The sequence below is a fragment of the Gekko japonicus genome, unplaced genomic scaffold (genome assembly GCF_001447785.1).
Source record: "Gekko japonicus isolate JY-2015 unplaced genomic scaffold, Gekko_japonicus_V1.1 scaffold1, whole genome shotgun sequence".
NCBI classification, from domain to species: Eukaryota; Metazoa; Chordata; class Lepidosauria; order Squamata; family Gekkonidae; genus Gekko; species Gekko japonicus.
Genome location: NW_015164181.1, coordinates 2,501,987 through 2,518,213, shown reverse-complemented (window position 1 = coordinate 2,518,213; position 16,227 = coordinate 2,501,987). Strand labels below are relative to the sequence as shown.

The window sequence follows — 16,227 nt, the reverse complement described above, 5'->3', positions numbered from 1 at the left end:
GGGAAAGAGAGTCATGCCCCTTTAACAGCAGCTTAACAGGATGTCATTTCTTTATTATTTACAATACTCATAGTCCACCTTTCTCACTGAGACTCCAGGCGAATTTCATAGCATCAGTCAAATATAATTGACAGGATGGGGCATCAATAAACAGTGCCGTAGGTTTGGACTACAGAAATAAAAAAAGCAGAAATCTAAAACGGAGCATGAAACAAACCTGCAACAAAGCATCACTGTTTAAACATGATGTCTTAAATGGTTTAGAGGCCACATACCAGGTAATGTTGTTGACCTCCACTTGAAAAGCTTCAACTGCTCATTTCCTGTACATTAAGCGCTAGTAAAGGGGTGACACAGTTTTTCTCTCAGTTTTTGGCAAACTTAACTACATACAATGGTGGTTGGGTTTTTCCCCCAGGAAAACTTGGGAGCCAGCCGGGACTCCGTTCCTGTGCGTTCCTGCCCCAAAATAGCCCTGCCTCTGAGCATGTGCAGAACACCTTTTTCCTCATCAGAGCCACTGTACACCTGAGACTGCTGTGGCAAAAAACAGCCAAGTGGGATTTGGCGGTCTCACTCATTAGAAAGTAATTGCTAGAAAGGTAGGATTGCCAGCTAGAAATGTAGGGAAACACGGCAAGGTTGAGCAAACGTGGTAAAACACCGTGCTAGAACAAAACACACAATACTGATATGCAGGGGTCATTTCCTGCAGGAGCGTACAGGAACGGAGCTCCAGCAGTAAAGAGCCCAGGGGGCGGGCACATGCAACAAGCCCTACCCCCTGCTCCCAGCAGCCCTCAGTCAGAGCAAGAAGCAGCCAGGTAAGTTGCAGAGCTCCCCCCGGCCCCCTGGTCCAAAACAGTCCAGTGGCACCTTTAAGACCAAGTTTTATTTAGGTACAAGCTCTCCCTCCTCTGTGAGGACAGATCTGCATGTCCCCCCCCTCCCAACAACGAGCAATCCAAAATAGTCCAGTGGAGCCTGAGTGGTGGGTGTTGCCTTCTGACACACTTCCAGTGATGTCAGGGGGCGTGGCATATGCAAATAAGTTATGCTAATGAGATATGCTAATGAGCTCCTGCACCTCTTTTTCTACAAAATGACCCCTGCTGATATGCTACTGTCTTCATATATTTGTTTAAATCATATGCTTAAATATACAATAAAGTCCCTAGTGTATCTTATTAATTATACTACATTGATAACAAGGACCTAAAGAACAATATCTATCTTGTAGAGGAGTCCACAGCTACAGAGACAGACATGTAGCATTGTGAGCTTTGGTTCCAGGAAAAATAATTTGCCTGAAGACGAATTTCTCGAAACACGCTGGGACCAAGATACCTTAAGGACTGCTGCCTCCCATACGAACCTACCCACTCCAGTCCTCCGCCGAGGCCCTGCTTGGGCTAATAATAATAATAATAATTTCAATTTATTAATCGCTTTCCCCAGTGGGCCCAAAGCGATGTACAGTTACACATTAGACAGGGGACTAACAATGTTCAAAGGGGATAGGGAGGACAACATATATTCATTATTTTTAATTGCACACGCTGTCACTGCACGGTGGAAACGTCTTCTGGCTTGGCTCAGTCATTTTCCAAACGGCTGCTTGTCGACCAGGCTTCAGGATCCGTATGTCACATCGCCACACTGCCACCGCCTGGCCGGAGACATCCACTGCAGGGATTTTTGTAGCCGAGAAGTTCTTTAGCCTTTTTAGCTTCCAGGTGGGGCCTGGAGATCTTTCAGAATGACAGCTGATCTCCAGGCAGCAGAGATCAGTTCCTCAAGTGAAAATGGCTGCTTTGGAGGGTGGACTCTATGGCATTGCACCCTGCTGAGTTCCCTCTTCTCCCCAAATCCTGTCCTATGCAGGCTCCACCTCCCAAATCACAAGGAACTCCCCAACCTGGAGTTGGCAGCCCTAGATATGTCTTCGTAGAGTTTCCGGGGCGGTCTAGTCAGCTTCACTGGTGACAACAGCAAATTGAGCAGGTCTTGTGGGAGCTTCCCTGCAAAGTGGTCTGGCAAGGAAAGGGGTCAGTTGGAGGCTCTGGGGCATGGATGCCTCAGGGTTCTATAAATATTCTGTTTGCCAGCTTGCAACTTAAGCCTCGAAGGGCAAATGTGCTAAAACGACCTCTTTTTATGGGCATTCCCTCCTTTCCCAGGACGCCCACGCTGTTCTTGAACCTGTCCTGGGTGAATCACTGTCTCTATTTTTGGTAACTTTATGGGTTTTTCTCCACTGAGTCAGCAAGGCTGGGTTGTTTTGAATTTTGGTCAGTTTTGCTATAGTTATCCAAAAGGGTAATTGTGAGGTGAACATGGAGGAGAAGAGAATGATGCCAGCCAGTTTGGGCCCCTGTCGGGAAGAGAGGCAGGGTCAGGGTGTAAATTAAAAGACTGGCGGTGTGAGCATGAGTCTTCCTTCGGGGTTCGGCTCCCTGTCCTGGCTCTCTGGAAGTCTGTAGTGCATATGCATGTAAAAGCATGTGCATTCCCACTAAGGTGCTATTCAGTGTACAGTGTGACATCTTTTGCGCTGCAGGCATGTGTTCCGCTATACATAACATGCTGTAGACAATCAGTATGAGACACACAGCTGCAGAGTTTTGAATACTGCAAATGGATAAGAGCCCGTAGCAGACGGTAATTGGGGAGGGGGCCTTTGGCAATAACCCAATTGGGTTTGAACATACATGAACACGTTGTTAGCCAAATTGCTTTATTTACAGCAATTGGCAATTTATAAATGGGTCCTTGCCAACTATACCAAGGTCCTGTTCCCACCAAGGGTCACCAGCAAAGGAGTTCGAGGCTGTTGTGGTTAAAATAGATGTCTTTTACATAAGAAAATAGATGACATACAAACAATACTGATGCACTCACACATTCAATCAAGTTCCTTAGAAATACAGTATTAAAATAAGCACGGTTGCATTTGCAGGTGGGGGTGATGATGGGCTATACTTATGTGTCTTCGCAGCTTGGTTGTTCCAATGAAAAATGGATGGGAAGAAATAGAAACCTAAGGGAATTCACACTTGACTAGAACCAGCCAGAACGTCTGGGTCTCTTGACTGCAGATCAAGAGATCAAAGTAGAGGCAAGGGTTGGGGATAGCAAGTGGGTCTCAAGAGGAGTAAAAAGCAGACAGGGGTTGTTGCAGGGGTTGCTAGCTAGGAAGGGCCAGGTGAATGGTCCTTACCTTTCATAGTGGGTCCATTAAGTGGGAGGTAACTGTTCCAACCTGTGGACCCACCTACCTGTTAGTCCGTCCCAAAAACAATCCTATTGGTTGCCTATAGAAGTGGGAGGTTACCTATAAGGAGTGGCCAATATTGAAATCTAAAACCTTACTCAAAGAAGGGCATCTGGGCAGGTGTGAAAACCTTGGCCGTCAGGATGCTCCATTGTAGTGTAGATGAAGCTGGCCATTCTCTTTGTGAACCAAATGTCCATTTGGCAGGAAATACCAATGCAGGAACAAAGCAGTGATGTGTCCTCTGTGACCACAAGTAATTCTGCAATGGGGGCTGTCTCTGCTCAAGTTGTTGTTTCTTACTGCTCACAATAATGGAGGTGTGTGCTTCTTCACCAGGCTGGTAACTGTGTAGCTAAAACCTTACTTACACGTGTAAGGCTTGTGCAGGCAACCTTCTATGTGTTGCATCACAACAGGTGACTTGAAGTGTACAGTTCTCTGAGCCTATGTGTGTGTGTGCACAGTCCATTGTGTGCGTAGCAATGAATATATAGTTCATAAAGCTAAATATAAAGTTCATTCTCTAACAACGTGGAGCTGTTTTATATGGAGTCAGGCTCTTGGTCTGTCAATGTCAATATGCTCTATTCTGACTGGTAGCAGCTCTCTTGGATAGATGTCTGGTTCGTTCTCTATTATCTCATCCTTTTAACTGGCGATGTCGGGGATTGAACCGGAGACCTTCTGCCTGCAAACCAGGTGCTCTGCCACTGAGCCATGGTCCCTCCCTGTGGTATATTCCATGTAAGCTGCATTTAACCCTGTGAAATGTGAAGGGTACAGGTCCCTACTGCACTTGGTGAACACGTGCTGGTTTATGACTGGTGTTTCAGCTTTCCTGCACCTGGCAACGTGTGTTGAATTCCAGGTAAAGCCTTTTATCCATTCTGTTACACTCTGCTCAAAGTAGACAGGCCCCTCTGGTGTTTTTAGATATGACCTTTCTAAGGGAGTTCCCATTTCCCCTAATTAGCTCTTCCCGGCATCCGGTCGAGGCTTCTCTGTATGCTTCCTTTGTGTGTGTGTGTTAAATTGCTGATGGCTATCCCACATTGAAACAAATTCCACATTAAAAACCAGAGGAGCGTTTCCCCCTGCACGTCCATGCCACAAAAGGAGAGGGGAGAGTTCTTAGAGTGTATAAGACGTAGGACTCACCATCCCTCAGAGGAGCATACTCTCTGTATCTCTGTGTGAGTCACTGACCTGACTGGTTCCTGATGGAAAAGCCAGGGTAGTGATTCATACAAAGTTGCTACAGGCAGCCTCCTCTGAGAGGCAGGCAATGGCAAATCACCTCTGTTAGTCTGGTGCTTTGAAAACCCTATGGGGTCGTTGTAGGTCGGCTGTGACCTGACAGCACTTTACACACACAAAAGAATTATGGAAGGGTTCTGTCTCTCTAAAGTGCAGTCGGGTTGCAGTGATTTAGGGCAACCCTGGAGGGTTTTCAAGGCAAGAGACATACAGAGGTGGTTTGCCATTACCTGCCTCTGCATAGAGATTGTGAAAGTCCTTGGTAGTCTCTCATCCAAATACTAACCAGCACCGACCCGGCTTAGTGTTAGAGATCAGACAAGATCATATTATCTTCGGCCATCCTCGTCAGAGCAGATTCTATCATTCCTGATTCAGAGAGGCAACAGATTTACCTCTTCCCAGGGCTTTTTTTTGGTAGAAAAAGCCCAGCAGGAACTAATTAGCATAATTGGCCACACCCAACAGCTGAAACACATTAGCGTATTAGGCCACACCCTGACACCACAGCTTATTAGCATATTAGGCCGCAGCCTTGTGTTGCCAGAAGTGTGGTCATCCAGCCACACCCACCTTTTGCTTCTTATTCTGTTTACCTTGTTTGTTGTCAAAACCCAGGACCTTTTTTTGTAGCAGGGATTCCTTTGCATGTTAGGCCACACACCCCTACTGTAGCCAATCCTAATGAGTTCCTGCTGTTGGGTGTGGCCTATTATGCTAATGAGTTCCTGCTGGGTGTGGCCAACTCAGGCGCCAGCCGGAACTCCGTTCCTGTGCGTTCCTGCCCAAAAATAGCCCTGCCTCTGCCACAACAAATGCAGTGAATCGTTTAGAGATGTTACAGGTAAGCCTCCACTGTGGGTGAACATTTTGGGGCTCCCAGGAGTCTTTTAGTTGCCTAATTCAGTGTCTTGCAGCAATGCTTGCATGTGTAGTCAAACAACCAGGGAATTAGATGCTCCGTTTCCAGCCTAAAGAAAAAAACTTATCTGCATTTTCTCAGCTGGTATTCTGCTTGGAGAAGCAGGCTTGGGGTTGGGTGGGCGGAGCTTGTGTCATGTGTGCTCTCATGCATTGGAGATGGAAGACTCAAACAGTATAAAAACCAGTTCTTGGCAGCTGAATGGCTTTTGTCTTCAGAGATGAGCCCCCAGACTGTTCCGCAGCCAGGATTCCTTTCCGGCTATCTTTTCATACTGGGGGCCTTGAAGTGAGAATTTTTGCGCCAGGCGCCTGTCATCTGAGATACTATTTCCTAGTGGAGTGTGCTGCACATGCAACTCTGAGCAGGTTCCTGCTTTTTCCTCCTAGCGGTTGCATTTTACTTATAGGACCCCCCCCAAAAAAAACCCTTTTTGCTCAGTTGTTTTACTTTTGGTTTGCCACTTTTCCTCTGTCCATCCATCAAGGCGCTCCAGGCGCCAGTTCCTCTCCTTGTGTTTTATCCGCACAGCCACCCCATGGGTGGTGGTGGTTAGGCTGAGAGAGTTAGTGGCCCAAGGTTACCCAGTGAACTTCATGGCTTATGTGCGGATTTGAACCCAGATCTCACCTGTTCTGACACTCCTACCTGTGATACGGTATTGGATCTTGGGAGCCAGTCTGTTGTTCCTAGTTAAGCCCGGGGAAAGGTGGCAATTGAATGCTACTTCCGCTTTTATCTCTGACTAAACAGGTTTGTCACGATTTTGGTTTCAGAAACTTGGTTAACCGGAGGTGACATCAGAAGAAAAGAAGTGCGTGTGTGGACATGACATGGTGCCTCTCTGTCATGCGGTCATCTTCAAAGCTCTTTAAAACGGTTGTCTGGCTCCACCCGAGATGAAAGTACATAGTTGTGGCCAGTGTTCCCTCTAAGATGAGTTAGTGTGAGCTAGCTCACAGTTTTTTAGCCTCCGGCTGACCCATTTTTGTCTTCGCTTAGGAAGGAGGGCTCCAGAGCAAACTGATTTATGCAGGAGCCAAATTGTTTGCTCACAACTTTAATGCCGGTAGCTCACAAAGTAGAATTTTTGCTCATCAGACTCCACAGCTTAGAGGGAGCATTGGTTGTGGACCAGTTCTAAAGCTTTCAAAGGGTGGCCACAGACAGGAATTCCGGCGAAGATCAAAGTGTGCCAGAGGCATAGTTTCCGGTGATACACAGACATATTTCTGTTGTCCTGTGTGGTCAGGCAGAAGTTGAATCGAAAGCTCTGCTGATCAAATGCTGGCTCCTTGCCCATAATCCTCTTGGTCTGGGAAAGCATGTGATTCTAGAGATCCAATCCGATGCCATTTAAAAGCTTGTGTAGCAGAGTAGCTAACGGGTTCCCTCATGAAGGGTTACCGGCGGCAATGTGCAGTTGAGAGTTCTCCTGGAATTACAACTGATCTGTAGACTACAGAGATCAGTTCCCACGGCATTGTATGCCACAGAGTCGTAAGAGAAATTGAAGTCCTAGAGTGGTCTCACCCTGGAGAAAATGGCAGCTTCATAGGGCAAACTGGTATCTATAGTATACCATAGGTTCTAGGTGAAATCCCTACTTGAATTCTCTCCTGCACAGGCACTGCCCCCAAATCTCCAGGAATTTCCCAAGTCAGAGTTGGAAACCTTACTCACATCCCCTCTAAGTTCTCTCCTCACCCCAAACTCCGCTCTGCCTGGGTGCCAGTCCCAACTCTCTGAGAATTTTCCAAGCCAAAGTTGGCAAGCCTTACCCCCATATGAAGCTCAGTCCTGCCACAAATGCATGGTGGCCTAAGATCACACAATTTCTTTCTCATTCTCGACAGCAATTAGGGTTCCCAACCACAGCTTGGGAAATTCCTGGAGATTTGGGGGCAGTGCCTGGGAAGGGCAGAGTCTGGGAAGGGAGCTCCAAGGGGGGTGATGTCACTCGAGGACTTGTGTTTCCCGTTTGTTGTTGTTCAGTCGCACAGTCGAGTCAGACTCTTCGTGACCCCATGGACCAGCTCAAGCCAGGCCTTCCGGTCTTCCGCCGTCCTCTGAAGTTTGCTCAATTTCATGTTCGTTGCATCTATGACACTGTCTAACCATCTCATCCTTTGCCGTCCCCGTCTTCTTTGACCTTCAGTCTTTCCCAGCATCAGGGTCTTCTCCAGTGAGTGCTCCCTTCTCATTGGGTGGCCAAAGTATTTGAGCTTCAGTTTCATTATCTGGCCTTCCAGGGAACAGTCAGGGTTGATTTTTTTAGGATTGACTGATTTGATCTCCTTGCAGTCCAAGGGACTCTCAAGAGTCTCCTAGATTCTACAATAAACCATAGAGCCTCCCTTCCAAAGCTGCCATTTCCTGCAAGCAAAATTATCTATGTAACCCGGACTAAAGTTGTAATTCCTGGGGGAGTCCAGGCTTCACCTGGAGGTTGGCAACCCAACAGCAATATGGGGATGATTCCAGGCTGCTTTACAAGTCTGGCCAAATGGTCTTTGCAGATTTTTCACATGTGGCCTAACATACTAACCGAAGAGGACAGCGGAATGAGCATTCATACCAAGATCAATGACGTCTCTATGGTAACCTCTTTGGCCTTCTTGAGCAAAAAGAACCTCCCCTCTTGTTGGTATTACAGCAGTGTTATTAGTAGGAAATCGTAAGAATCTGTATTCGATCCTTCAAATTATTTTGTATTGGAATATCCTAAATATGGGCACGTATGTACGCAGGAGCTGTGGTGGCTCAAGTGGTTAAGACGCTGAACTGCAGGGTGTGGAAGGTCGGTGGTTTAGCAGTTCGAGACTCAAGTGCTGCATGACGGAGTGAGCTCCCGTCTCTAGTTCCAGCTCCTGCCAACCTAGCAGTTTGAAAGCAAGAAATTGCAAGTAGATAAATAGGGACCACTTCGGTGGGAAGGTAACAACATTCTGTGCGCCTTGGTGTTTAGTCATGCCGGCCACATGACCACGGAAACGTCTTCGGACAGTGCTGGCTCTTCGGCTTTGAAACGGAGATGAGCACCGCAACCCTAGAGTCGGATTCGACTCGCTTTCGAGCAAGGGAACCTTTACCTTTATGCACACAGGAGGATGCTACTGTGCTGCAGGTCAACACTTCTCACTTAATATTCTTTATTATTTAGTACATCTTTATCCCGCTTATCAAGGAGCTGAATAGGCTGACCCCATAAAATCCCAGGGCAAAAGCACACAAGTAACCAGTTTATTGAAAGAATAGCCAACAAATTACCAAAAGTCACACAGAACCCAAAACAATAAAGCTAGCTTTTATCTACCTAACATTGTTGAGAACTCTGTTAGGTGGTACAAAAGTTACATCCAGAGGAAGGCCTCAAATTAGCATAGACTAATTGAGCGGTGGCTCAAGTGGTTAAGATGCTGAACTGCAGGCTGTGGAAGGTCGGCAGTTAAGCAGTTCGAGACCCGAGTGTGCCGCATGACGGAGTGAGCCCCTCGTTTCTAGTTCCAGCTCCTGCCAACCTAGCAGTTCGAAAGCAAGAAATTGCAAGTAGATAAATAGGTACCACTTCAGTGGGAAGGTAACAGCATTCCGTGCGCCTTGGTGTTTAGTTATGCCGGCCACATGACCACGGAAACGTCTTCGGACAGCGCTGGCTCTTCGGCTTTGAAACGGAGATGAGCACTGCAACCCTAGAGTCGAATTCGACTGGCTTTCGAGTAAGGGAACCTTTACCTTTACTTTAGAAGAAGAAGAAGAGATTGGATTTATACCCCACCCGTCACAACCCAAAGGTGTCTCAGAGCGGCTTACAAACTCCTTTCCCTTCCCCTCCCCACAACAGACACCCTGTGAGGTGGGTGGGACTGAGAGAGCTCTTCACAGAGACTGCTCTTTTTCAAGAACAGCTGTGCCAGAACTTAGGCTTGCCCAAGGTCATCCAGCCAGGTGCAAGTGGAGGAGTGGGGAATCAAACCCGGTTCTCCCAGATTAGAGTCCACGCACTTAACCACTACACCAAACTGGCTCTTTACAATTTCAGCAACATAGATTCAGGCCACTGTCCATGAAGTCTCAGAAAAAAGGCTGCTTATTCATGTGTAGCCAAAGGTGTCCATAGAGTTCTTCAGAACATTTTCTTCTTGGTGCGCACCTCCCCATGACAGATATGAACTTCGTCAGCTAGACTACATCTTCTGTTACAGCTAAGACTGCCAGGTCCTCCCTGGCTACTGGTGGGAGATGTGGGAGCAGGGTTGCCAGCTCCAGCTTGGGAAACTCCTGGAGATTTTGGGATGGAGCCTGGGGAGGACAGGAACCACAGTGGGGTCCAATGCCATAGAGTCCACCCTCCAAAGCATCCATTTTCTCCAGGGCAACTGACCTCTGTAGTCTGGAGATGAATTCCAGGGGATCCCCAGATCCCACCTGGAGGCTGGCATCCCTAGTTGCAGCTCTAGCATTCTGGAGGCGGTTTTGTTTTCAGAAGATGAGTGTGTTTTTTAAAACTGCGATACTCTTTAGTGATTTGCAGATTGGTAGGAGCTGGCTGTAGTCCTGTTGGGTTTTAACTGCTGTGATTTTAATGTGATTGTCCTTTGGGCAAATCGATTTGTTTTTAGTAGGATGCAGTTTTTTGTATCAATGGTTATCTCTGTAGGAAATAATGTAGCTGTAACCTTGTAGTTATCTCAGGAGTCAACAGCAAGAACCTTTGCTTAAGCACAGGAAATCCCACATTAAACCTTTCAAAATACAAAGGATTTTGATAGAGCGCCATAAGGTGTTCCAGAGTTCTGACAACAGTTCTGTGAGTGAGACAGGCAGTCCTTGAAGTCCTGAATGATCTTCCGTGGGGGTGGGCAAGAAAACCGTATAGTTCTAACAAGTTTGGGAAAGAACTGTCTTTCTATACAATCCGTCCTTTCCACAAAGATTTTCAGAGTGGTGTATATGGTTACTTCCCCCCCCCCCCCAGTTTGGTGTAGTGGTTAAGTGTGTGGACTCTAATCTGGGAGAACTGGGTTTGATTCCCCACTCCTCCACTTGCACCTGCTGATGTGACCTTGGGTCAGTCACAAGCTCTGGCACAGCTGTCCTTGAAAAAGAGCAGTCTCTGTCAGAGTTCTCTCAGCCCCACCCACCTCACAGAGGGTGTCTGTTGTGGGGAGGGGAAGGGAAAGGAGTTTGCAAGCCGCTCTGAGACTCCAAGTGAAGGGCGGGGTATAAATCCAATCTCTTCTTCTTCTTTTTCTTTACCCTCTCAACCACCCTGTTTGGTAATTTCAAGAGGGTGGCATATTGGTATGCAGCAGAAGCCCCCTCTCGTCAGACCTCAGAAGCTAAGCAGGGTCGACCCTGGTTAGTATTTGGGTGGGAGACCACCAAGGAAGTCCAGGGGCATGATGCAGAGGCAGGCAATGGCAAAGCACCGCTGAATGTATCTTGCCTGGAAAACCCTATTGGGCAGGGGTGTCGAACTCATTTGTTATGAGGGCCAGCTCTGACATAAATGAGACCTCGTTGGGCTGGGCCATGTGTGTTGTAAAATGTAATGCCAGGTAGCGTAGATATAAACTTTATAAAGGACACAGACACAAAGGTTTTTTTTAAACTTAAAATAAAAACATGCTTGAAACGTTAGCACTCTTGCAATATTTTGTTTAACAGTGTCTGCTAACTGACACGTTTTGCTCTGAATTATCGCATCAAAATGTCTGTGCTGTTGCAATCTTGAGTATGCTGTTCAGGTGTGCATCTGTAAGCTGCAAATTTACGATATTGCAGCAACAGCAGAACCGGAAGAAGAAGCAGAAGACAGTTCCACTGTGGGCCTGATAGAAGCCCTCCGGGGACCTAATCCGGCCGCCAGGCCGCATGTTTGACACCCCTGCTATAGGGTCATAATAAGTCAGCTGCAACTTGATGGCACTTTCCACCACCACCAAAAGACCAAGATTCGAATCCAGAAGCTTTTGAGAGTCAAAGCTCCCTTTATCAGATATCTTGTTTGTCTGGATGGTGCTACTGGACTCGAATCGTGTTGGTTAGGTTAGGCTGAGAGAGGGGGGTGGTAAAATAAAAGTCCAGTGGCACCTTTATAGATGAGCAACACTTATTTCAGTATGACTGTTTGTGAGTCACGCCTTGTCATACGTGAAGGGAAGATTGTCCTGAGAATTCTTATGGGGAAGATTAAAAGGGGGGAAAGAGAAGTTGAGGCGGAGAGGTTTGATGTGAATTGCGTCATGAATGTTCCAAGTGTATATTATCTGTGTAAGGGGAAAAGAGGAAGGTTGAGGTGGAGAGGTTAGATGTGAATACTGTCGTAAATCAGCATATGTAAGTTGTGGTTCCAAGTAATCTTTGCCATGGATATTCTTAATTTCTTTTTCTTTTCTTTTTTCAGTACAGGAAGCAGTGACCCTTACTGTATTGTGAAAATCGACAATGAAGCCATCATCAGGTAAGCTGGCCGTACTTCCCTGCCCTAAATTTAACTCTTTCTCTTCTCGCATCCTTTTTTCTGGAGCCACAAACAGGATCATCAAGGTTCAGGGATATTTTCCTTGCTTCCGACTGTGTGTAAAAGTTCAGAAAGAGTACTTTTTTAGTTTAGTTTATCCCAATTTTTAGCCAAGTTTGGCTCCCAAACCGGTTCACAGTAATTAGAGGGGTGGGGGAGAGAAATCCAGTTTTAATTAAATAAAAATTGTATCCTGGAATTCTAACTGATCTCCAGACTATATAGGTCAGTTAACCTGGAGGAAATGACAGCTTCAAGGGGGAGACTCTATGGGGAATTTCACATTACCCAGTTTCACCCGGTTTCAAGCCTGTAATGATCCGTCATGGAATAAACCGGTATAGGGCTGCCATTTCACACATGGCTTTCCCCTTCCGCTAACGAGTGGGATCTGAAGCGGTTTGCCATTTCAGACTGCACCGCTTTTTCCGGCTTTCCCCCCACCGTTTTTTGCCCGTGCGGGTGATCTCCGGGTTTTTTTTTGAACATTCGCTTTAGAGTGCTATAGCACTATAGCAGTATAACAAAACACTCCATGCATTTCAATGGGATCGATATAATGCTGTTCCGTTATAGCGCTATAACGCTATAAAGCAAACGTTAAAAAAAAAGTCGGAGACCGCCCGAGCGGGCGAAAAATGGAGGGGAAAAGCGCATTGGAACCAGGAGAGGAAACTGAGGAGTACTTGGAAGCGGTTGACAGGTAAAACGCTTCAGCCCCATTTCCTAAACGGGACAGAAGCGATTGTGTCTGAAATGACAAATATATTCCGGAAGGGAACCAGTTCTCAAACGGTTCTGTCTGAAATGACAGACCAGAAACCGTTTGGGAACCGTTCCTCTTCCGGAATATATCGCTCATCTGAAATTCCTCTATGGGATCATGTCCCTGGTGCGCTCCCTCCCCTCCCCAGACTTCACCCTTCCCAGGCTCTGTGCCTCCAAATCTTCAGGAATTTGGAGGGGGGGGCTCCTTCTGGATTTCCAAATGTTGTTATGTGTGAAGGAGAAATCCTCCTGCTGCTTCCTCGAGGAACATTTATAACTTTAAGGTGTAGACCTAGCTCTCTCAGCTTTAGCAGTCTCCAAAGGATGGCTCTTCTATGTATTTTCAGTAAGCTTCTTCTTCTTTTTTGGTTAATCCCTTCCTTCTCTCAGGACAGCCACAGTGTGGAAAACCCTGTTCCCTTTCTGGGGTGAAGAATATGAGGTCCACTTGCCCCCCACTTTCCATTGTGTCTCCTTCTATGTGATGGACGAAGATGCCCTAAGGTATGATGTCACTTCCTGTGGATTCCATTCATACTTCCTTTTGTTCCGTCCCCGTCATTGGTTACTAGCATCTTATATCGTGAAGGTATGCAATTGCTGTACACTGAACTGGACCACTGGGCCATCTAGCTCAGTACTGAAAATCGTTGTCTAGAGTTTGGGGCAGAGGAAGATCTTCTGCAACGTCTGCTCGCTGGGACCATCGGACTGAACCATTCTCCTCATCACGATTTATTTACTTCATCCATCTTGTTTTCCTTCAGACCTCAAAATCCCGTTCCCACTGTGTTCATAATCGAGGAGGGCAGCGAAGCATTTGAAGGGGGGGGGGAACTTGACACACACACCCTGCAAAATTAGCTGCTTTGGTAGCCCTGTTTGGGGAGAAAGTGAGATATAAATGTTGTAAATAAATAGATTTATTACAAATTGAGTGTCTCTTAAGGTTTTCCGGGTGATGCCCCATCTGGACATTGACACAATGCAGGCTTGTTCAGTATCAGCAGGATTGCTACATCACTGCAGTTGGAAGAATTCTTCTACACTTCCCCAGACAAAGGATGTTTTCAAAATTCCCCTTGTCTAAATGTCCCCCTGGATTACCTGGTCTTGTTTCTAAAGCGGAACTGATGCATTAGGCATCCTATACTCTGGCATTTTTTTAATTTCTGCATTTTGTACAGACCTCTGTCTACACATGCTTTGACATTGGTCTCAGTTCCTTCCGTCTTTTTTTCTGTCCCTTGGGTATGGATGTATATGTGCACATGGATAAAAACCTGCAGAAGCAGATTCTAGATGGGATTATTTGTATGGTTGCATCAAAAATCTTTTTGCATGCCGCTTTACCTTACGTTTTGTGCCGGAGCACGTGTGGGCATGTAACGAAGTTTATATGTATGATTGCATTGATTTTTTTTTTTGCATTGTTTTATCAATGTGTACATTCTCATCGGTAATGCAAAAGAAAGGAAATAGGCAAAGGAAGCGAAACCCATCTCATACTGTGCACACTCTAATTCCAAAATGAATTAGATAGTTAGCATGGAATGCAGCGCTAGAGGGGAACAGCAGACTAACAGAGGAACAGGGAACATCCGTTCATGCCAGCACTTTGCCAGCAGTGTTCCCTCTAAGCTGAGTTAGTGTGAGCTGGCTCACAGTTTTTTAGCCTCCGGCTCACACATTTTTGCCTTCGCTCAGGAAGGAGGGCTCCAGAGCAAACTAAATTTATGTAGCAGCCAAATCGCTCGCTCACAACTTTAATGAGCCAGTTTGGTGTAGTGGTTAAGTGTGCGGACTCTAATCTGGGAGAACCGGGTTTGATTCCCCACTCCTCCACTTGCACCTGCTGATGTGACCTTGGGTCAGTCACAAGCTCTGGCACAGCTGTCCTTGAAAAAAGAGCAGTCTGTGTCAGAGCTCTCTCAGCCCCACCCACCTCACAGGGTGTCTGTTGTGGGGAGGGGAAGGGAGAGGAGTTTGTAAGCCGCTCTGAGACTCCAAGTGAAGGGCGGGGTATAAATCCAATCTCTTCTTCTCTTCTCTTCTAATGCCAGTGGCTCACAAAGTAGAGTTTTTGCTCACAAGGCTCTACAGTTTAGAGGGAGCATTGTTTGCCAGGCCTATATAATCTGACATTTTCAGGGTTTAACCTTTCGTGGTGGTCCGTGACAACCTTTTGTTCTCCCCCCCCCTTTTGTCTCTTTGTTCTTCTGCCAGCCGGGATGACGTGATCGGGAAAGTCTCCCTTACCCACAGCCTGCTGGCTGAGCATCCCAAAGGTGAGATTGATTCTCCCAGCAGAGGATCTATTTTTACTTTTGAGTGAGTAAACAGAGCAGAGGTGGCTCCGTGACTTTTTAAAGCCAGTACTGGCAGTTCTTCTCTATTAACTGGTGTTGAGTCAGTTACAGTCAGTGGTGATTGGCCATTCATCCCACCAGAGAGAATCCCAGTGGGCAGAGGACCCGGGGCACAGGTCCCGTGAGAAGTATTTGGAAATGCTACTTTACACAGGGAGTGATTAAAATGTGGAATTCGCTGCCGGGGGTATAGTGATGGCCACAGGAATAAACAGCTTTAAAAGGGGATTAGATAGTTTCATGGAGGATAAATCTGTCAATGGTTACTAGCCATGGTGGCTGAGGGGAACCTCCACATTCAGAGGCGCTAAACCTCTGAATCCGAGAGCCAGGAGGTAACATCAGGGGAAGGCCTCGGCCTCTGTGTCCTGTTGTTGGCTGTCCAGAGGAACTGGTTGGCCACGGTGTGAGACAGGATGCTGGACTAGACGAACCACTGGTCCGATCCAGCAGGGGTCTTCTTAAGTTCTTACGAAGGCCTCGGCCTCTCTGTCCTGTTGTTGGCTGTCCAGAGGAACTGGTTGGCCACTGTGTGAGACAGGATGCTGGACTAGTCGGACCACTGGTCCGATCCAGCAGGGGTCTTCTTAAGTTCTTACGAAGGCCTCGGCCTCTCTGCCCTGTTGTTGGCTGTCCAGAGGAACTGGTTGGCCACAGTGTGAGACAGGATGCTGGACTAGACAGACGACTGGTCCGATCCAGCAGGGGTCTTCTTAAGTTCTTACGAAGGCCTCGGCCTCTCTGTCCTGTTGTTGGCTGTCCAGAGGAACTAGTTGGCCACGGTGTGAGACAGGATGCTGGACTAGACGGACCACTGGTCCGATCCAGCAGGGGTCTTCTTAAGTTCTTACGAAGGCCTCGGCCTCTCTGTCCTGTTGTTGGCTGTCCAGAGGAACTGGTTGGCCACTGTGTGAGACAGGATGCTGGACTAGTCGGACCACTGGTCCGATCCAGCAGGGGTCTTCTTAAGTTCTTACGAAGGCCTCGGCCTCTCTGCCCTGTTGTTGGCTGTCCAGAGGAACTGGTTGGCCACAGTGTGAGACAGGATGCTGGACTAGTCGGACCACTGGTCCGATCCAGCAGGGCTCTTCTTATGTTCTTGCGAAGA

The 16,227-nt window shown here is 47.1% G+C and overlaps 1 protein-coding gene across 1 annotated transcript in view; it reads left to right on the top strand.

The window, feature by feature from the left end:
* The window catches only part of RASA4B (RAS p21 protein activator 4B), an 81,948-nt gene that overhangs the window by 29,049 nt on the left and 36,672 nt on the right, over positions 1-16,227 (top strand). Inside the window, exons 2-4 of the mRNA XM_015408008.1 lie at positions 11,866-11,922; positions 13,141-13,254; positions 14,977-15,038. Coding sequence (XP_015263494.1) covers positions 11,866-11,922; positions 13,141-13,254; positions 14,977-15,038 — 233 coding nt within the window. The remainder of the gene's footprint in view (positions 1-11,865; positions 11,923-13,140; positions 13,255-14,976; positions 15,039-16,227) is intronic.